A 23186-nucleotide genomic window follows, 5' to 3' on the forward strand; every position below is an offset into this window, starting at 1 on the left:
ATTCCGCTCTCTTGGAATTCATTTTTCCACAAACTTTTTTTTTGAATATATCCAAGAGCAAGAGAAATAGATTTATTTCAAGAAAACGGCTCAGGCGGTTGTAGAAGCTGGTCAGTCTAATTAGTGGGTCAGGTGGCAGGCTGCCGGCTCATGGAGCAGCAGAAGCTGCTGGATCCCGACATCTACAAGGCAGGCGGCAGACTGCTGGCTGTCCTCCCAAACCAGATTCGATGAGGATGCGTCCGTGAGAAGCAGAATTAAGTAGGGGCAAGCTTGCTGAGAACACCCACAGAGACTGAATGCAGACCACCTTCCCCGGGGAACTCCCCTTTGGGCTCATGGCTCCCATCGGATCACACAATGGAGGGTGTTTACAGAGCACCTGCCAAACCGTCAAAAGTCACAGCCCAGCCGCGTTGACATGTAACTTTAGCCTCTGATGTGAATTTTGGCGAGCACGGTGTTCATTACTCTCACTGTTTTTAATAGGTGCACTGAATAAATGAGGAACATGGTGACATTTTTACCAGCAGCCCAACTCAGCAATGAGACTTGAATAAATGCGCAGTGACAGTACAGTCATAGGTCCATGAGTGACTTACTTCAGCACAACCAAACAGAGAGACCCTGGAAAATGCATACACCATCACTGACCTCCTGCTGCTGAAAGACGTCTGTGTATTTTCCCAGGCCCAGCTTGCTGAAGAGCTCGGGGAGGTCAGAGCCTTTAAAAGAGCTGTTCAGGTTACAGCCATTGCTTCCTGTCAGTGAGGAGATGCAGTCCATGTAATTGCTACTGCTGAGATAGTGCTCCGCTGAAAGGCAAAGGAAAAAGACAGGCTTGACGTGTAAGTGCCCACAGAGAGCACGATTTAATTAAAAGTTTTAATCACCTAAATATTTCAGATTTCATTGTTCGGCTGAAGGGAGCAGTAGCAGCAGAAACGCTGCGATCCTTTACGGAAACATCGGCTTTTCATTAAGGAGATGCTGGTTATTGCTTTCAGGGAGGCTCCTGCCATTTACAAGGTTACACCTGGGAGGTAGCAATTCAACAACCGTGCGTCCGCAGGTAATAATCATTCATCATATTCTCCCTGAGCATTCTGAAACATTCACTCTTTAAAATTGATTTGATGGGAATTAAATGAGGAACTGGGAAGAAGATCCCTGGGACACAATAAAGGTATGAACAGTGATTATAAAGGCTAGGTTTCTGTTGGATCACAGGACGGCTCTGTGTAACTAGGCTTGTGCTTGCCTGCCATCAAAGGAATTCGATGATCTTGCAACACATAAATCTCATTCCCGCCAAAAATAAAACTGAGCAGAGGGTTCACAAAACAGAGCGCTTCCAAAAGGAAGAGCAATGTGTGCTGTGATAAGAATGAAGCTGGGGTTTCTGGCTTTAATTTATAATAGAAACGAATCTATCCTTTGGGAAACATTCTGCGACAGGAATGAACTTTAGCTTGACTCTGGACCTGATGTGTTGGAGAAGGGTGCCTCGACCTAGCCTGTAGATTTCAGACTCAGTGGCACACAAAGCTCAGTGGACTTGGACACTAGGTCTCAAGTGGCTTTCCAGGACCCAACAGTTTGTGTCGATTCTCCTGAGGCAGCAGCAGGAAGATGAGAGCAAGACCTCAGAGAAGGAATTGAAGTGCAGGTCTACTGCCTCCCTACATGCCTGCCCCCTGTGCCATGAGAGCAGATGAACTGGATGCGGACTGGCCACCACTCCCGCTGCTCAAGGCGTCAAAAGTCACATCCTGATCCACAAGGAGAACATATGGAGATTGTCAAGTTCTTACAGAATCCAGGCTTTAACATCCTAACAAGACCGGGGGAACCCCCAAATCTCTCCTTGAGAAAATATTCTTCAAACCAGGAAGCAAAATTATCCCTTGAAGTCATTTTTAAAATTAAACAAACATCTAACTAAATCAGTATTCACAAAACCATACTGGGTAATAGAATACAGAGCATTAATACGTCTAGATTTGGGTCTCCCAATAGCCCATCTCTCCACTCTGTCATACTGCCAGCACCTGTTAAGAGCAGTCTCCAGGCCGCTCCGGGCAGTATGCCTGGGAACTATAGGGCTGATGCCGCTTTCTTAGTGTGACCAGCACAATGGCCGGTATTTTCAAATCGGAGACTCCTGCGAGCCTGGCAGACTTGCTTCACGGTAACAATGATCTGATGGGCGTTCCATGCTCGGCGTGCTTGCTTTTCTTAGTCTTCAAATACTCTTAGCTAGCGCATTTGTCAAAAACCCCAAAGAAAGGGTCAGGGGCACATCTTGTCAATGCTTCTACTTACACGAGTATGTGGCCCCAAAGGGTAGGTGTCATCAGAAACAAAACTATTACATTCACTGGGGAGTCTAAAAGCTGGCCAAAGGAAGAACCTCCTTGCTCCATATTAAGCCCCCACCCCTATTGTTTATGCCTATTTTGTTAAGTTTTGTCAATTAAAAAATATAAAATATTTTTCATTGCCTGTAATAACTACCTTCTCTTGTCCAAGATGCTAATTTGACCACATTTGCTCAATACCTTTATGTGTCCATGCTTTCCACAACATCTGAATTGTCCGCATTAATCATTCATAACCTCAGTCCTTACACATTCACCAAGTACCTATTGGGTTTCAGACTCTTTGCTAGACATTTGAGAATAATTAATAAATCAATCAATCAAAATCTAACATACTGCCTTTTACTTGGGCAACTGAGTATACATTCGGTGGTTAAGAGAAATACCTGCGGGCTCAAGCTTACAGGGCTCAAATTCTCTATGGAGAGACAGAGAGATCAGCAAACCACTGCATTTCGGTACGCTGTTCGGTATGACTGCAGCTGTCAAGGATTTCATCCTGCTTGGACCCACAATCAGTGTTCATGAAGCAGCAGTCAAGAGATCAAAAGATACCCTGCATTGGGTAAATCTGCTCACAATACTGTTTTAAAATGTTGAAAATCAATGAGGTTACTTTGAAGACTGACCCAAGCCATGGTATTTTCAGTTGCCTTGCTTGCATGTGGAAGTGGAACAGGGAATACGGAAGACTGGGGAAGAATGGAGGCGCTTGAATTGGGGTGCTGGAGAAGAATACTGACAGTACCACGGACTGCCAACAGGACAAACCCATCACTCTGCTTTGGAGGAAGCATAGCCTGGTCGCGCCTTAGAAACAAAGATGGCGAGACTTTGTCTTCCATACTTTGAACGTGTCAGAAGTGACTGGTCCCTGAGAAAGCCGAGTGGCAGTGAAATAGAGAAAGGTCCTTGACAAACTGGACTGACGCAGCGACAGAAAGAATGAGCTCCAATGGAAGCACAATTATAAGGATGGGCAGGGCTGGGCACAGTTCTGTCTGTTGTGCACCCGAGTCAGACTGCCATGAGGGCACCTACCCACAACCCCTCCTCCGTGACAAGGGCTCGAGTGACTGCATGGGAGAAAGGGAGGATAGGTGGGGGTTAGGGGCTTAATTCACCTGGAGAGACACAGAGGGCTCCCGAAGGAGCAGACCGTGAGTTACAGTTAGTGCGTCAAGGCATGGAGCCAGAGTTGCTGTGTTTCCACAGCAGCCCACGCCACATCGCTTCCAGGCTTACTCTAAGTACTGAAGAGTAGGAAGAAAAGTCAAAGCTCACTTGATTTGTTCTGTTTACGCTTGGGGCTGCCAATAGAAGCTGCAAATTCACTGTGACTCGTGGGTCCTATTCCGTTTCGGTCTCTCCAGTTATCAGATTCACTTCCATTTCCCAAGTGCTCACGACTGCTGGCCCGTGAAAGGGACATTGATGAGCCCTGTAAGCAAAGCCGGAGAAAGAGAAATGTCACAAGGTGAGGAGGTGGCGGGGGTGAGAGGAGAAACGACTCTGCCATTTACTTGTGTAGCTAACCTCTGTGGTCACCTATGGATGCTGCTTCTCAGGAAGGGGGCCCTTTCTACAGCCTATGTGCTCCAGTGGCAAGGCAGTCGGCTATACACATTGCGAACTCTTTTATTTTCCCCTTATGGGGCATTGATTACCAGGTACCCAGAGCAGCCTCAGAGCCTGTGGCACAGATGATCCCTGCCAGGTGATCAGGAAGAGTGAATGCTGAGATCCCGCGTGGTCAACAGCACCAAGTGTACGCACACCCATGCTCAACACGCTAGTCACAAAAAGAAAAAGATAGACACGGGCTGACTGCGCAATGGGAGAATGGATAAACAAAGGTGGCACACACACAGCGGAACTCCACGGAAAGTTCATGCCTCATGATAAGCCTGTGAAACACCTCATAACAAGTCTGAGATGGGAAGATAGTGTATGGAATGAAATTAGCCAATCACAAGAGGCCCAGTATTGTATGAGATCACTACTTTAAAAAGCCAAGAAAAAGTTTCACACTAAAATGAATATTCTTTGATGGCTACCAGGGTTGTGGAGAGAAGTGAGGGTAAATTACTGGCCAGCAGGTCCCCCCAAAACTCGTTGCCATTCAGTTCATCTGACTCCTAATGACCCTATGCAGGGCTTCTGAGAGTAGAAACCTTTATGGGTGCAGACTGCCAACCTTAAACGCAACCGGCTGGTACCTAAAGAGCAAGCACCAAACACTGCCATCGATGGGTGCTGACTCACAATGACCCCACGGGGCAGGGCAAAACAGCCCTGTGCGCTTCTGAGACTGACTATCTACAGAAGTAGAAAGCCTTGTCTTTCTCCAGAGTCCAGGGCTTAAGGAGAAGGCAATATAAAGTTAGGAAAAAGGGCAAGAGTTAAAAGCAACAGAGGCAAATATGACCGTAAACATAATCCTATAACAGCTATTTCGGAACAAATGCAAGGATAGACAAGCAGACTAAGCGGGTGCAGGTGGGAGATTGGGAGAACACTCAGCTGTTTTATATATATATAGGAGTCAACTGGTATAATACAGTTCACAAAGACAAGTTTTTTCTACATGCTGCTTAGCTTGGGAGTAGCAATGTAAGGTATAATTACTGCTCTCTCGCTTTCTAGAGGAAAGAAGAGTGGTAAAAATATAAGGCGCTTGGAAACAATTAGCCCAGTGGACTAAGGAGACCATGTGAAAGTCCAGCCCAATGACCATAAGAGCAGAGTTACTGATCGGTGTCCAGCTAACCCTCTTAGCTGTCCTGAAAGGGTGACAGTAACAGATCCCGGACACAGGGAGGGTGCTAGTAGTTGGAATTGACCCAGCAGCAGTGAGTTTGGTTTGGAACAGAGTTGGGAGGATAATGTGGACCAAAACCATAAATCTTTTTAATGACCGAGCTTACTGGTAAAACGAGAGACTAGTGAAGCCCTTGAGACTATGGCCCAGAGTCTGGAAATGGACTCATCCTCCTGGTTGATTTTCAGCCAAAGCTTAGACAGTCAGTCCGATGAGGGGGAAAGAACAGGTAGGAGGCATGCACACCTTCGAATCATCAACCACTTGAGAGCGATGAGCAGCATTTCCCCAAAGACAAAGTCCAGAGGGGTAGGAAAGGAGTTGGAATAGAAACAGGAACCAGGGAAGAAGTGGCGTAAGAGATGTGACACTGTGGAGCTTGCAAATCAATGAGATGAAAAAAAAAATGTTTGAACCACTGAATGGAAAACTGATCTGCTGTGTAAACCTTCACTAAATTCGTAAATGAAAGTTAAAAAAAATCCGATGATGCGCATCGTTTTAGGCTCGCTGAACGGTTCCAAGAGGATGCGTGACTTTCCCTTGGCTTTGTTTTGTTTGCTGTCATGGAGTTGGCTCCCAACCCACTGCCTGCTCTGTGCCATCCCACAACTCCTGAGCCTCTTCCGGTCATCGGCTCCAAGGTGGCACCGCCGCCGCTGACTGTGGCCCTGGCCTGTGTCAGACACACACTCCCTACGTGCACCACCTGCCGTACTCTATCCTTGCCAGCCTGGCCTCCTCTTTCCCAATCTCAGAGTACCTCAGGGCTTGTTCCTGGGTGCTCCCCCCAGTCCCCCGCCGACACACACATCATTATTCTCCATGAGAAATGTCAACCTCTTTCCAGTGCCCAATAACTCCCAAATGTCTGTCTCCAGATTTGAACTCTTCCTGCCATGAACATTCACACACTGTCATTCTGAGCCTTCCACTGCACTAGCTAGCAGTAAATTGTCGCGTCTGAAATGGAATCGTTGCCTGCGTATGACATCAGCTACCTCCACCCGAAAAAGACTCCCCTCCTAGAACTGCTTTGTCTCCTTCGCTGCTTCTGCTGTTGACAAGGTGGCTCTAGGTCCTTAATGCGCCGCCTTGGGCTGAGCCACTAAGACTAGCCCTCGAAGAGGGCTTTGTCAATGAGAGTTTAAACTGTTCAATATAAAGTTCATCATCTGAAAGGCAACCCCCACCTAACTTAACATAAAAAATTGTTATTGAAAAAAAGGAGAAAGTGTTTATCTCATAACCCACAAGTAATTATTGACAAATGTATATAATAATTCTCCCTAACATTCTGCGTTCATCATTTGGAGGTATTCCCTTAGATATAGAAAGTCTTTTCTCTTAGAGGTGCAGAAATGATTCCCCATGAGATTCAGTTACGTCATCTCGATAACCCGGGTTATCTTCAAGGTAAGGTTCTCTAATGAAAATCACAAGCCAGTAAAGCATGGCTGTCCAGTCTCTTCTGACTTACGGAGCCCTCACGCGTGTCAGTGGAACCGCACTCTCTACGGTTATCGACGGCTGATTGTTCTGAGGCAGATTGCTAGGTCTTTCTTCCAAGGCACCTCTGCAGGGGATGCTCGATTGCTAAGCTTTCAGACAGTGGCCAGGCAGCCCATTAACCATTCACACCACCCCTGGGTGTAAAACTGATCATTCCTGCTCAACATTACTGTGAACGTAATACCCTTGCTGCCCTTTCCCATAGAACCTTCTCAACAACCCCAATCAATGGGGAAACTGGCTCAAAGGAATGAAGTCAGTTCCCTGGAGCTACTGTGCTGCCCCATGAGAGTGGGGACAGCCCACACCCTGTGCACTTGACCCTCCCTGCCTGACAGGATCATCACCTGCGAACACCGTGACGTCTTTGGTCTTAGAGGCCAGGACCGACGCAGCGTTTCTGAAGTGAAACATTTCGCCTTTGAAAACACCCACAAGCACACTGACATTTTGATCCTCCTCCCGATCTCAGGCACGATGGGGTGAAAAGGATGGATCGGCTTGAAAGTCCAACAACTGGCAAAGCCGCCTTGAGGCCTCTCCCAACATAAGACGTTGATCTTTCTCCCAGAACAAAGATGGCAGAAAGAGGGGTATGGTCCTGAAGCCTCCCACTGCTGCCACGACCTAGCTTCAGGAAATAGCCTCCCTCTGAAGCCCAGCCTACCAGGTTGCTACTGCAACGCTGACAATGAAACTCAGAGGCGATCACTCTTTTCAGAATTTCAAGTGTTTTCTTTTTTGACTGACTCAGAGAGGCCAACAGAAAAAAAAAAATAGCATGTCTGCTTTTGCCTTTCATCAACAGTCTGAATTATTACAAAGACAATGGGTGGGGAGAGGAAGGCCAATCTGCAAATGCTAGTTATTAGACTAACAATTATGACCCCCTAAAACCAGGCTTTGTGTTTTAGCGTACGACGAGCTGGTTGAACACTGTGATTCTTGGATTCACCGTTTTCTCCCAAGTTTGAGTTTATACGGTCTCCCAGTGTTGTGTATGTGTCCAAGCTCTCGCTCTCTCTAACCCCCACTTCAAAAGGCTTACGGCCAAAATCTGATACTCCCAAATTAAAAAGGCCTTGCTCTGGGAGTCACGTGTAGGCTGGCTGAGTGGGGAACTCTGGGTCCCTCCCTCCTCCATGTGGTGAGAACACAGCTTCCCTGAACAGCACAGCCAACATCTGGGAAACATAAAATTTTGGAGTTCTCGCTGGAGATACTTCCTGCTGTGTTCCTGGCAGATCTGTGCACACTGAATTTTTAGCTCATATCTGAAAACCTGTTTTTGTTGAATATTTGCCTTTTTCCCCCCCTACAGGGGGCCTGTTAGTGATATTTCTGGACAAAGGGACTTTTATAAACGTTTATGGACTATTACCTCTGTCCTTCGCTTAATCTCAACTCAACTTTATCATCTATGACACCCCCAACCAAAATACACTTATTCAAATGTACATCTCTTTAACAGCTGGTCAACAACGTTGAGAGGGGACATATGCAAGTCCATACAATATCAAATTGCATCCATTTTGTAACAAAATGGTTCCAGGAGTGGGAGTCATTTATGTTACCATTCATCACTTTTCTTTGTGCACGTAAAGAATGGGGAGAGAGGAGAGGATTGTCCTCTCAGGGTGAGAAATCAGAGAGGAAGCATAGGTCCAGCAGGACCTACAAACCTCATACGTGGTTGTCATTGTGGGCTTGTAGGACACGTGGTTGGCCCTTCTCAGCTCCTTGATAGTTTCTGCTGGCATGGATTTAGAAAATCCCAGGCCACTCCAAGTATTTGTGGGTGTTCTGACCTCAGTCACCACGGGTTTCTTCAACATCGCTTTGGAAGACACAAGAGAAGACAACATGCTTGATATTTGTAATGTATGCCCTAAAATAGGAATTAATATTTGATATGCATTATTCTTGGACACATATGAAGAAATGATTGCTAACTGCTATTTCTCAATAGGAAATCCCTCCAAATTTCTTTGATCACTTTGCTCAGAGCAATGGTAAGAATCTTAATCTACTGTCCGTCTATTCAACAAAATACATTTGACCCTACAAAATTTGTGCAACTGGAACCTGAACATTCTAGATTGCTTTGGATGAGTGCGGGGTAAAGTCAATGTGTGAATTTACCGTAAATAATGGAAAATCTTTTCTGGAGCAACAGAGAATAAGGATCAAAGTATAGATAGTTAATGCCATATTTACCTTTTGTTGCTAATAGCTTCTTTTGTTCATAGTCAAATGCCTGGAGAGGACACAGAGAAAAGATCTTTAGTGCCAGCCTATCCAAATGCCATGGCAGTCGCTCGGTGAGCTGAGAGCAGAGGTGCTGGGGGGGGGGGGGGGCATGCATCTTCCCCAGACAACTGGGGAGCTTTGCAAGGAATCTGACAGTCACGCAATGCAAGTCTGACACGTTTAAAACTGCTTTCAAAACTAATCAGCTAGAATGATAAATGGCTACTCTGGACGTTAAGTAAAGGCTATGACAACAGTTATAATTTTTCCTTCAAAAAGAAAAAAATCTTATTTACTCTGAATACTTACCATGCCATGGCCAATATAAACTGCAATATTGTGAATAATTTGTAATGGTTATGTTGTGTTTCAAAGAAATACCACACAAGTAGATTACTTTCCAGTATTTATTGGCCCCATTTCTTTCTCCAAATCCCCACTTAAATTTAGATAAGCAGGGACTCAAGTGGTATGAAGTCAAGACAATGTAAGCCATTATTTAGCCTAATTGGCAGTCTTTACATTGGAACTGAAGTAAACAATAAACATCATGCTTTCATTCATCTTTAATCTATGATGACATTAAGTAGCACCACAAAATTAAATAAAGTCAACTTTTACTGAATGGGGCTCAAATGGCACCATTCATTCATAAAACTAACCCCAACTAGGAAACTAGGATGCAGCCAGGTCTCCTGGGGGATGGTGAAGGTACCGGTAAAGAAAGTAGCCCAAACATAACACACAGGTCAAATTGCTAGTCCAATGCTGCTTACTTCAATTGAGGGATTAAATAAAATTTGATTCAGGTTGTCCTAAAGGCCTCACCAGAAAGGAGAAGACCCAATTGTAAAGAGTTCTTTGCCCGTTCTCCCAGGAGGCTTATATCACCCTAAATAGAGTATCCACATAATTTATGGTTTAAAACAGGAAATTCCTGAGATTAAAATGTGTGCAAGTAATAATTAGATTAGCACAATAAAAGTAAACCGGGGCTATCCCTGGCGAACCACAAAGTAAGATAACCTTAAGAATATGCAGTGAAACAGGAGGGGCAGCTTGATGGTCTAGCTGAACTGCAAGGTCCCAATGGCTCTGGGGGGGTTAAATCAACTTTTAATGTTGAATGTTTAAGGGCAGGAGGTGGGGCAAACCATCACTCACGATTTCAGAAAATACTAAGTGTCTACTGGTGAAAAGGGCTGTGCTGAACTTTGTGAAAGGACATCCTTAAGAATAAAAAAGAATCTATTCCTTCAAATATTTCGAGTCTTGGAAGGGGTGTGTAAGAGAAATAACTGTAAAATGAATCGGGAAGATGTGAGGTAAGTGTGAAGAGAGAGCTCTTGTGAAGCAGCTGGAACACTGAGATCGTTTCCCACAGAGGGAGGCAGGGAAGTCTCTGTCTTCCTTCCTGTCAGCTCTCCCTGGTCCTGCCAATGCTTCCTGGTGATTATCATGGATTTCTCTGTGATTACAAGAGTCAGCTATTACTGATGGCAGAAATTCATCTCCTTAAGTTGAAACTCTATCGTCAAAAACATTCTCATTCCCACTAGAAGGCAAATGAAATTGGTTCACCTGATGGAAATTAAGATTTATAAGAACACCACATTATGACTAGAAACCAACAAGGGATCCTAAGGGCGAACAGCTCTGTTTGAGATGGGTAGATGATTTACATTCGTGGAAAACCAAATCACCAGAGAAATGTTACAGTTACCTTTTTAAAAGACACAACATCGACACATTATAGAAACAAACAAACAAAAAAAAAACGGATTCCATGTTGATTGACAGTGACCCTACAGAACAAGGAAGAACTGCCCCTGTGAGTTTCCAAGACGTAACTCTTTATGGGAGTAGAAAGCTGCATCTTTCTTCTAATGTGAAAAAACTACAACACCAGGGCTCCTCTGACTCATTATAAAGAATATTTTTTAAAAGTATTGAGGGTTTTTTGGATAGTTTTTATTACAATGTGTTTTAATAGTCTGATACATTATAAAGACTATTTTTAAAAACTGCTATCAGGTGCATTCCACTCATCATCACTGTACAGGATGGAGGAGCACTGTGCCTTCGGGGTTCTAAACTTGCCAATTCTTACGGAAACCTCAACCTTCTCCTGTAAAGCAGCTGGTGGCTTTGAACCACTGACCTTTCAATTAGCAGCCCATTGATTAACCCAATGCGCTGTCACAGGCCTCTTGTAAAGACCATAGCTTTTATGAAAACATCCAAAACCTCATGGAGATGTTTCAAACGCAAAGAATTAAAAGAAAGCCAAGGGGGTTGGATTGTAGTTTAAACTGGAATTAGGCAAGGATGATAGTCTTTCTTGGGTAGCTCAAACATTCAAGCTCTGACTACTAGTTGAGAGGTTGGCAGCTCAAGCCCCGTGAGAGGTTCCACTGAAGACCCTCCTGAGACGCTATTTCTGGTAGCTCTCAGGCTGCCAGCTCTACTCACAGTTCTGCTCGGTCCACCTGGGCTTGTCTGGGTCTGAATCCACACAAGGACAACAATTTTGTTCTTTAAGTTGATTTTGTGGCTGTATTTATGACATCTCCCACACACAATCCTAGGATTTTGTTAAAAGTTTCCTTTCATTTTGGAGGCAGGAGGGGTAAGAGCAAGTCTACCCACTAATTTTGATACTGAAATCAAATGCTTATAGGGTTCTCTAAAGGCACAAAGAACAAATGCTTGCCTTTCATATTGTGATCCACAGGGAAACTTTATTTCTGAATTTCATGGTCAACAGTCGGCTTTTAGTAAGTAAGTAACTAGCCTGGCATTTTGAAAATGGCTACATTTGAAAGGAAATTGAGGATGTAATTTAAAATAATCATAAAAATTAGTAAAGTAACAAAATCATCAATAACATTCAACATGTAGTTTCAAAGAACTAACTTCATATTAGTTACTTCTTTAAGTGCCTCTAAACCAGCTGCCCTCAACCTGTGGGTCGCGACCCCATTGGAGGTCAAACGACCTTTTTTGCAGGGGTCACCCAATCCATGATAGTAGCAAAATTACAGTTATGAAGTAGCAACGAAAATAATTTTATGGTGGAACGGTCACCAGAGCATGAGGAACTGTATGAAAGCGTTGTGGCATTATGAAGGTTGAGAACCACTGCTCTAAATGGTACCAGAAATGTATCATTGGTATCAAATGGTATTAAATTTATCTATGAAATGAGATGAAAATACACCTAAAGACCATGTGAGGAGGCAGTTATTTAGAAACCAGTCTCACACTTATATTTTTGAAAACGGCAGCTGAATAATGTTGATTGCGTAAGGCCTAACGGCACTGACCATTTTATTTTTTAAAGGATTTTTTTAAATTAAGCTGCATCTTGCATCTTATTTTCAACTTAAAAAAAATTCCTAACTACTTCATATACAATTTAAGTTTCATGCTGATCAACAAGAAAACATTCTGTTCTATTCCGAACACTATCTGGATTCTCCATACCCAGGCCCCAGCACCCGGCACTGGGACAGACTTCACTGTTTTATTGCCATTACCTGCATGTTGACATATGATGGTCGAGGGGCAAGGCGGGCTCGTTCGGAGTTGTGCTGGGCAGCTGCTGCCCTCTCTGCCGCGCGCTCACTCCCGGGAGCCTTCTTGTCGGTCAAAGGGCTTTCCGAAGCGCTCAGGTCCGAGTCTGAGAGCAACCGGTCGGTGGTACTGTGGAATAAAGTTTGGAATTGGACACTGCCCTCTACAATCACACTGAATGCATAGATGTGCGCCTGCCATTCTCATTCACAGCTCCTATAAGCTGGGCAGTGCCATTGTCCATGCTTCCAGATGAGGCTGGTACCTTGCCAAGGTCACATTTATGATAAACGGCAGAACAGAAATTTTACCCCAGGCTTTTGAAATCTAGAACTGGAGCTTAAAATTACTTTATGATATATATTAATGCACTGTATATAGCATATCTGGTGTCTTGTACATAAGGTATATTTTATATGGTACAGAGGTTTCTAAGTTTTCTGCATCAAGGAGGATTCAATGACTTATACCTATGGTGTCTAAACAGACACACAGCTGATCTGGAGGCACATAGATGATCTAGTCTATGTGCGAGTAAAGCATATAGTAATGATTTCAAATAGAGGTAGTGGAAAACTAATCATTATTTTCCAGTGGCTATTTAAGATGCACAGAACATAAAATGTGTCTTACACTGGGCAGCTGACTTACTTTACGTGATACATAATGGACATAGGAATTTCAAGTTCAAATCCAACTCTTAATTAAGCTCAAATCAAAGTAGGGGTGAGAAAAAATATTAAAAACCCAACTTTGTCATTCTTTTATTCATTCGCCTATTCAGCTGCACGGGGCATGCAGAGCCACTGACAAAGGCGGGTTAAGGGCTTAAGCAGGAAGAAAATGTTTGGGAAATGAGGATGGCAACCTATGTAAAAATGTACTTGATACAATTGATATTTGATTTGTTATAAGACCTGTAAGACCCCCCAATAAAATTATTTATTAAAATAACTTTTAAAAAAAGAGAGACATTGCAGAAAAAAAGATAAAACTTCTGGCTACTGGAATGCAAAACGTATTTGAATACAGAAAGGGAGGCAGCGAGCTTTGCTTGACAGAAGAGGCAGCTCCAGAGGACAACTGCTCGGAGGTTCATCCTGCAGGTTCACTGGGGCGAAATGACGGGAGAACAGCACCGTCGAGGGAACAGCATATGGGGAAGAAGTGAGTGTGCAAGGCTTGGTGGTTTTAAAGCAGAGCATGGCAAGAGCAGTTAGACTCATGGTTCCAAAAATATCAATGGCAGCCAAGTCAGGGACTGATGGAGTTGATGAGAGATGACATGCAGGCGGGCTATCCTGGAAGTTGCAGATTAATCCTCACAACTGATGAGAAGATTTACAGCATAGCCACTGGTGAATGAATACATGTAAAATGTTTCCATGTGTGAAAGAAAGCAAAATTCTTTATCTAACCTGTGTTAAATTACATTAACTTTGGATAGTAGCATTACATAAAGAAAAACAGATAAATCAGGTTTGCACAAAATGACACCAATGATAATTAACTGGCCATACAAGTTATAAAAGTTAAATTGATTCTAATAAGGGGAAGGAATAAGAATACATGTTTATATTTGCATCAAGGAACTGGAAGGCAGCTTAAGAAATTCACAAGATAATGGAGGAAATATGTTGGGTAGAAATTAATAGGAACAGGAGAATTGAATGCTTTTTGAAAAAATTAAAATAAAGCACAGTAATAAAGGTATACATAGAACTGTACTATCAGACAGAGTTGCATTTAATACAATTGATGTGTCTGTACTTGATGTGATTTACCATAAATAAAAGCAAACCCTGATGGGCATGTATTTCCTAAATATGTAACATCTTGGAAAAAGTGGTCCACAGCTGACCAAGGAGATTCATGGTGAAAGGAAGGAGAAAACACGAGGCTAATTTCACACAGCAAAGAGCAAGCAGCAAAATTACCTGCCGGTGACTAACAGACAGAAACTGTGAAACTGTCTAGTGATCCAGAGGACTGAGAGAGCACAGGTTTGAAAACCCAACCAGCCAAATCAGAAAGGACTATCCACAAGATATAAAGGGACCGACATGAGCAGAGGCTATTCCTTAATTAAAAAAATCTCAAAACCTATTTTGAAAGAGTACGCAATTATAAAGATAAATGAGAAAAATCTTTGGAAGAGCTCAGATTTTATTTGAACCAAAGGGATCCAAGTATTGAGTTTAAGACAAATTCACTTTCTTTCAGAGGAAAGGGGCTGTTCGGATTGAAATGCATACTGCGAGCGTGAGTGGGATTGAAATACATACTGCAAGTGTGAGTTTTTTGTGCCTTGCAATAATTCCACCGTCTGTCTCTTGGTGCAGGAGACTGTGGAGGGCCCCACCATTTGTTTCAAGTCGCCAGCATTTGCAGAATGGGAAGGGCTTCGAGGCATGCCTACTTCCACAAAAGCATCATTACAACCTGCAATGGAGAGGAGAGGAAGAAGTTGAAAGTCACGTGCAGTGGAAGCAAACCCAAATCCAACGCTACTGGGGCAGTGTTAGCTTGACGGGCTTAACTAGGCATAAGGCAAACGTGCTGAGCCATGGAGGGCACCTTAACGCACTAGGCCTGCCGCAAAAGCGCAAGGTAAAATTTAAAGAGGAGACCTTCATATGTTTGAAAGATTGTTTGGGGCAATGAAGTTATTTTAAAAACTATATATAGATATAGATAGATACATGATCTCTGATGCCACTGTGGGGTAAGTGCTGAACTGCCAACCATGATTTCAACCCACGAACCATTTCATAGGAGAAAGGCAAAAAAGATGGGGCTACCTGTTCCCATGTAGTCTCAGAAGCCCTGTGGGGCTGCATATGCAATCATACATGATTGCTTTCGTATGATTATATAATTTTATGAGTATAATTATATCAATATTATTTCACATGTAATTATATATATAATTTTATAATCACTAGAAAACAATTGCATCAGCACGTTGCGAACTACAGAAAGTCCAGCCTGATTCAGAAGAGTACTTGGAACAGGGGATAGGTCCTGCTTATTGTCAGATGTATCCAAGATGAAGGCAGAGAATACCAAATAGTGATTTTTTGACCAGGAAAAGGCATAGGTGCATAGATAACATTGTGACCAGCAACAGTGCATAGATAACACTGTGAAGAATGCAGATTCCGGAACACTTAGCATACGCTTACAGAACTTGTAAATAGGGCAAGAGGCAGTCACTGGAACAAAACATGGTTAACATATGTGATTTAAAATCATGGAAGGTGTGCATCAGGGTAATCCTGTATGGTGATTATTCAATCTATCTGCTAAACGAAGAACCCAAGAAGCTAGACTATATGAAGAATGTGCATCAAGATTAAAAGAAGGCTATGATAGTTAGACTTTGTAGCAATTGGGCTGGGCCAGGATTTCTCTCTAGTTTGGCATTTAAAGGCTTCCATGTGATGTGATGTGATGTGATGTGATGTGATGTGATGTGATGTGATGTGATGTGATCTGACATAATGCAATCAACTCCACGATGTACTCTGCTATGAACAATCAAGCAATGAAACTACGCTTCGAGTAGGGTGGGGTGCAATTGAAAGGAAGTACTTTGGGGTGTGGCATCCTCCTATTTACGCAGACTCTGTGGGAAGTCTTGGCTCTTCTTGTTGCGTCTGGATCCTACATCTGTCTCATCCACCAATGGTTCTTTGGACTTGAGTCAATGGCGTCCATATTTCCTGATGACCATGGGAACTACCAGTGGCCTAAGATATTGCCTGCCGACCTTGGATTCATCGACCTCTGTCTCCCCCAACTATGGTCTTCCTGCTTCTTGGTTCACCAGCCTGGCCTGGCAGCTACATGAGTCAGCAAAAGTCACCAGCTTGAACAGGATCCATGGACTTGAACCAGACTGAACTTACCTGCTCCCACAATTATGTGGGCCCTTTCCGTTTCCTTGATATAAAGTTCTTTATATGTGTGTAGGTGTTTTCGTATAATTCATCAAGTTGGTTCCAACTCACACAGACGCTGGGTACAACAGAACAAAAATGTGCCTGGCCCTGCCCCATTTTAACCATTGTTCTGATGTTTCGGTCCATCTTGTCGATGGTCTTCCTATTTTTCATCGCCCCTCATTTTCCCAAGCATGATGTCCTTCTCCAGGAACCGGTCTCTACTGATAACAGGCCCAAAGTACTTGAGGCGATGTCGCATCATCTTTGCCTTTACGGAACATTCTGACTGTACCTCCGTCCAGACAGATTTGTTTTTTCTTTTGAAAGTCCACGGCACTTCCAACATTCTTCACCGGCACCATAATTCAATGGTAGAATTCTTCAACTTCTGTATCACTAGCTTCTGTGGTTGGTGCTTGTATGGAGATATTACCGCAGAGATATTATCCTATCACAGACAGCCCTTTATCTCAAAATGAATCTAGAAATGTCCTTTTTGATGATAAGTGTGCCCTCATTAATCTTGTATCTTTCATTCTCAGCATAGTAACCATATAGTTTTCGGATTCACAATGTCCAGTACAGTCCATTTCGGCTCACTAACACCAAGAATGTCTCCCTTTATGCATTGGATGTCACTTTTCACATCTTCCAATTTTCCTGGATTCATACTTCCAACATGCCAAGGTCCTAGGTTTGTAGCTGTCTCTCTTCATTTTGAGGGGGGCCCCATCAGCAAATGAAGGTCCCAATGGCTTTACGCCCCCAGGCTTTACTCCATCCACCGCATTATGGCCCACTCTACTTGAGAAGAGAGCTTTTCCTTATTCATCTTTTGAATGCCTTCTGACCTGAGGTGTTTATCTTCTGGCACTCTCTCAGAAAATGTTCTGCTTTTATTCATGAGGTTTTCAATAGCAGACAATGTTCCCAAGTTATCTATAAGGTTTTAATTGGGTAACTTCTCAGTAGCTGATAGCCTATTCCTTCTGTGTGGTCTGTTCTTAGTTTAGACCCTCTACTGAAAACTCTTCGCTTTGGTTGGGCCTACAGGTATTTGGAATCTCTTACCAGTGACATATCTTACAGTGTCACAACAACACTAGAAGTGCCATAGCAATGCAAAGTGACAGAGGAGAGGCAGCTATGGAGATATACTCCCTGGTTTTGCTTTTCTAGAGAACCTAGCTTAACACAAAAATGAATTAACAACCTGCAATATCCAGATGACTCAACCTCACTTGCTGAAAGAGAAGAGGAATTTAAGCATGTAACTAACAAAGATGAAAGACAATAGCCTTCAGTATAAAGAAGACAAAAATCCTTACAACCAGATCAATAAATATCGTCATGAAAAAATACAGAAACGATTGAAGTGATAAAGATGTCATTTTGCATGCTCCTGGAAGCAATCAAGAAATTTCATGGCATGTTGCACTATGCAAATCTGCTGTATCAGATCTTCAAGGTGTTCAAAAGCAAAAATGTCACTTTGAGGACTAAAGTGCACCTGATCTCAAAGCCAAAGACCAAGCTCACTGCCACTGAGTCAGTGCTGACTCACATTGGCTTTTGAGACTGTAACTGTTTACTGGAGTAGAAAGTCAGCTCTTTCTCCCATGGAGCTCCTGGTGGTTTCAAACTGCCAACCAGGTGTTTAGAAGCCCAATGCATAAGCACTACACCACCACGGCTCCTGCACCTGACCCAAACCATGGTATTTTCAAAAGCCTTGTAGCATGTGAAAGCTGAACAATAAATAAGGACGGCTGGAAAAGGGTCAATGGGTTTGATTATGGTATTGGTGAAGAATACTGAAAGCTCCAGGGCCCATCAGAAGAATGAAGAGATCTGTCGTTGAGACTGTCTCATGTGCTTAGGACATGTTATCAGGTGAGCCCAGTCCCAGGAGAAGGGTATCTAATGCTTAGAATGGTAGAGTGTTGGTGTGAAAAAGAAAAAAAAAGAGAATCTCCTCAATTAGATGGAGACAGTAGCTGTAACAGAGAGCTTGAACTTAGCAATGATTTCGAGGACGGTATCGGAGCTGGCGTGGGTTCTTCAGGAATGCTGCTCCTCATAAAACAAGTTGTCACATGGATCAAGCTTTTGAAGAAATGTCAGGAAGACCTCAATAATGAGCCCAGAGAAAAGACCATCACTCTTCACGAATGAAGAAACTGGTTGAAGTTCAGAAACTGAAGGAAGAAGACTTTTTATTGATGTAATAGATAAAAATTAAGTTGGGATACCACATGGCTCAGCATCTTCAATTTTCAGAAAGTATTTTGGCTTCAGGAAGCTTTCCGCTTGATCGCAGCCAAAACTACTGCACACAGATCAGATAACTGAAAGAGCCGATCTTCTCATCAGTCTTTTGAGCACGATCAAAGCTAATAAAGCTGGTTTTATGGAATGAATTGTAATCAGGGATGAAGCTCTTAGATTTACCAAAATGATGTAGAATGCAGTGTCGAGTGGTTTCCAAGGGGACTTGCTGGGCCAGTTAAATTCAAAGTATGCAACGGTTTTCTGGAATTACAACATGGTAATCTCACCTTAAATTATTTCAAAGGGCACTGGGCAATCATGAGGGCTTATTGTGAAGACATTTTCAGAATATGAAAAACCGAATTGGAGAGAAAAAGCAAGGAAAGTTACACCAAGGGATTTTTTCCCGCCGATCACAAAGAAATTGTCTATTCTTCAAAGACAGTAAGGACCATTCTAGAAGAATTTCATTGTGAAATCTTACCCCCTTCACCCGACAACCCTGACTATGCCCCTTCAGTTCTCTTTGTGTTCTCAACACTCAAAGAACGCTGAAAAGGAACAAGAGTGCGTCCCTTGAGAACTCCCCAGTTGCCACTTTGTTGTGGTGAAAATCAGACAGCACAGAATACTTTAGGGAGGGGTAGAAATATGGAACCACCTCCTTCAGAAGCACATGAATCTAGATGCGGGGTCTATTAGGAACAGGAGCTCCACATTTTGATATTTTTGTTTAATAAAGGTTTCTATGATTTAGTGGCAATAATTTTTGATACACACTTATACATAGACTAGGGAAGGGGTTCAAAAGTTTTGTGAAATAATGGAAATAAAATCGAATGCAATTTTCCACGAACTTTTCAAGGTCTTGTATAGGTGTACATGTGCACACACGCATACATTTTTATCTATATGGATGCAGCTTTGTATCTATGTGGACATCTCGCTAAAAGCTCAGAAGATGAGTCACAACTGGTTGACAAAGCCAACCCAAAATTAGTCACTGCACATACGCTCCACACCCCCCTTTATCCAAGGATAGACCAGACTTAAGTTCAGAAGTAAAGATAGGATTCTCAACCTTCTTGGGGGCTTGATTTGGGAGCTGCTTGCTCAGACCCAGTTGTTTGTCTGGATGGATCACTGTGATTTGCATTCAACACCTTTTCTCCCAGCGGTGAAGTGGATATGGCGCCATATTTTATGCTTGTAGACTGAAATAACAGAAAACAACATGCAGACAGACATAGTCACCGTTTTGCCGCCTTACATTCATTTCATGTTGAGGTTTAAGCCGTTACCTCTGACCTCTTGCAAACTGCGGAGATCCCGTTACCTGTGCATGTCCATTTAAAACAGGTCGCTTTTGGCCTTCTGTTTGCAAACTGCTGAGGTGAACATCAACAGGAGTCAAGCCAGGAGGCGGGGACGGAGTGGTGTGGCCATAGGCAGGCACTCCAGAGAGCAAAATATTGGTCAACGTGGCTTGAGCAGGGGACGGAATCATGAGGTGTGGAATAGCAGAGAAACCTAAGACAACATTGAAGAAATACAGACGTTGGAGCAGGGAAACACTCACCGTCAACAAAGGAGCTGACACGCGTGCTAACTGCAGATTCACAAGGACACGCAATGTGGGTGCCTCTCTATACATAAGTTGCACAATACTATTTTAAAACCCCAACCGAAGAAGGTTAAAATGGAAGGATACAAGAGAATATTTAATCCAAATTTCTCATAGTACACAACGAGACAGCTCTCTACACCTGGCACATACCAAAAGCTACCAAGTGAGTCAATATACATTTCTTAACTATGCGGCCTTCGTATGCCTCTGCCATTGCCCCTACCGAAGCATGCTCTTTTGAAGACACTACTTCACTTCTATTAGGAAATCACTGCGCTTTCATTTAACTCATTGACTCAACAATGAGTCTTCCGGTTGACTGAAGTATGTTTTGAACAAAGGGCTTTCCCCCTAAGGAAGCTAGACGACTGGATGTGTTCATTTAAAAACATGCAAAACCTGACACCCATTCGAAGATGTTGAAACGATACTGACCTGTTGCACTTGAAGTATTAGCAAGTGGTGGCGCCCATAACGTGGGGCTGGGGGTACCAGAACTTGGACTTTGCAGAGGACTGACTGAGCTATTAAGAGCATTCAAGAGTGAATTTGGTGTTGCAGACGTATTTAGAGATAAGGAGGTGGGTCCCAAAAGACCTAAAATGAATGAAGTTAAAATGCATATTTATTCAAGATGTTCAGACCAAAGTAAGGTGTTTCAATTTTTTTTAATTGCCAAGTTGTTTGTTGTTTTTTTTAATTACACAAATCAAATCTAGTCCTGGAATGAGGCAGGACAGTTTGCTAGGATTATTGTGTCACTGCATGGGGCAATTGAAATGTATGAAAGAGTATCCCTCCCCTAACTGTAACAAAGCAACTATCTTCAGTCTGTAAGACAAAAATTCACACAAGATAAAATAAATATCACCATGAGCATGAACGCAGCTCACCGTACTTTCTACAAGAACTAAAGCACAGGCAGGGTGCGCGTTCAATTTTGTTTTCCTTCCCTTAGAAATAAATGCAGTTCCATTTGCTTCCCTCAGCGGCTGCAGGTTAGATTTCCTTTGTGTCTCCACAATGCAGGCCTAACCTCTGGAGACAGGTGCTCCGCTTGCTTCCACCTCTCCCGTTCCCCAGCCCTCACGCGGATTGGCAATTACTTTTTGAAAAAGCAAACTGGATAATCTTTCTCCCCAGGGATCAATGGCAATATTGCAAATGCAAACGAGAACAAACACATGAATTACAGTCCGTCTGCTCGCTTCACTCTCCACGGCAAGCACAGCCCGTCAAAGTAAAACCACCAGACCCTGATTATTCATGCCAGCGTGGAAAGAATCATTACAACGGAAAGCCAGAATCTAGCAAAAGCAAAAACCACTAATGGATCGATTCACATGTTGTTGGGTTTGGTTGTTTGTTTTGTTTTTGCCTGATTTTAGGGCTTGGGGAGAAAATAAATGGCCTGTGAAGCGCAGACCCACGTGGTAGAAAGATGGAGATGACAGCCCGCCCACCCTGTGACTGCGAAGAACTGTGAGGATAAATGCCATACCTAGTCCAGTGAGTCCAAGGCCCGCGGAAGCTAAAATATCCAAGCTGGGACACGCCAGGCCGGCGGGGCACGATGCTGGGGATGGACCGGTTGCCATGGTAACCCCACTGCTGTCGAGTCCGAGGAGACATTTCCTTGCTTCATACATATTTAAGGCATTTCGCTCAACACTTTTCACAATCACAGACTATGAAAACATAATGGGGGGAAAGTGACACACACATAGTCTACAGTGCATTGCGGGTGAGTGGCAGAGGTCAGAACTAAAGATGCGGACATGAATTCAGTTCAGGGCCTAGATGAATGGCCCACTTATTTCTTGTCGACTAATTCTGGGAAGACCATAAAATGTTATTTATTAACAGTGGCCTGGGTTCTAGATACTGTGATTGATGCTTTGCATATATTCCAATCCATGGCCAACCCCTAGATGGTGGGACTTAGGGCCCATCAGAGAGAGCATCATGCAGTGAAAGGACCCGCTCAAGGTTACGGCCGAGCCCTTTGGGCTCAGCAAGAGGAACAGACTTCAGGGGCCTCTCTACAGCCCCTCCTCTTTCACAACCTCCTCTCTTTACAATGAAAAGGGTTGCCCACTCAAGCTTCTCTTTACAAAATCAAACCAACCAATCACTATGGAGCGATGGCAGAATAACAGTCACTGACTTTCGTGTTTATCTCTTACTGCTTAAGGAATAGGTGACATAATGTCACAAAGCGTATGAGAAATTAAGTGTATCAAAAACAAATGCTCGATACATTAAAAAAAGTGTGGGGGGAAGTGAAATCTTCTCATAGTCAATAAAGAAAATGTGTGGATGAAAAGGCAGTTAAAACGGCAGGCAGAACTGGGGCCATCTAGACATAATCAAAGGATCCCAGCTGACAAGGGTGCTTCAGAGTTCTCTCCGACTATCTCTTTGTGCCTGCGCCCGGCGCATTCTTGCTGGACTTGGGAATTCCTCCTGGGTCTGTTCATGTCAACAGCTAGTTCTAATGTTCCTTCTACCTTTACTTTTTAGTCCTGGTAGCAACAGTATTCTAATCAAGTAATGGATGAAATCAAACACGAAGCTTTATGATACATAAAATGAAGGAACTCTGCTCCACTTCATATTCATCATATCAAACTCAGGACATCAATGATCTCTCCAAGTTTTCTACTGAAGAGAACACGATTGTTCTTGTAATGGAAAACATGGGCCATATAATTTATAATTAGACAAATATCATAGAATGCATATATTAGGCATATACGATATTTATAATTTAGAAAATTATAAAAATGGAAGGCACACAT

The 23186-nt window shown here is 43.2% G+C and overlaps 1 protein-coding gene across 2 annotated transcripts in view; it reads right to left on the reverse strand.

Annotated features, from left to right (window-relative positions):
* Nucleotides 1–23186, reverse strand: part of BICC1 (BicC family RNA binding protein 1) — a 311914-nt gene that overhangs the window by 20452 nt on the left and 268276 nt on the right. For both annotated transcript variants that reach the window (XM_075534861.1, XM_075534862.1), the window contains exons 10-19: nucleotides 21887–22073; nucleotides 20821–20982; nucleotides 20095–20288; nucleotides 19840–19972; nucleotides 14826–14982; nucleotides 12504–12669; nucleotides 8932–8971; nucleotides 8397–8551; nucleotides 3666–3822; nucleotides 655–815 (exon numbers count right to left, since the gene is read on the reverse strand). In XM_075534861.1, coding sequence (XP_075390976.1) covers nucleotides 655–815; nucleotides 3666–3822; nucleotides 8397–8551; nucleotides 8932–8971; nucleotides 12504–12669; nucleotides 14826–14982; nucleotides 19840–19972; nucleotides 20095–20288; nucleotides 20821–20982; nucleotides 21887–22073 — 1512 coding nt within the window. The remainder of the gene's footprint in view (nucleotides 1–654; nucleotides 816–3665; nucleotides 3823–8396; nucleotides 8552–8931; nucleotides 8972–12503; nucleotides 12670–14825; nucleotides 14983–19839; nucleotides 19973–20094; nucleotides 20289–20820; nucleotides 20983–21886; nucleotides 22074–23186) is intronic.

The sequence above is a fragment of the Tenrec ecaudatus genome, chromosome 16, assembly GCF_050624435.1.
Source record: "Tenrec ecaudatus isolate mTenEca1 chromosome 16, mTenEca1.hap1, whole genome shotgun sequence".
Classification (NCBI taxonomy): Eukaryota; Metazoa; Chordata; class Mammalia; order Afrosoricida; family Tenrecidae; genus Tenrec; species Tenrec ecaudatus.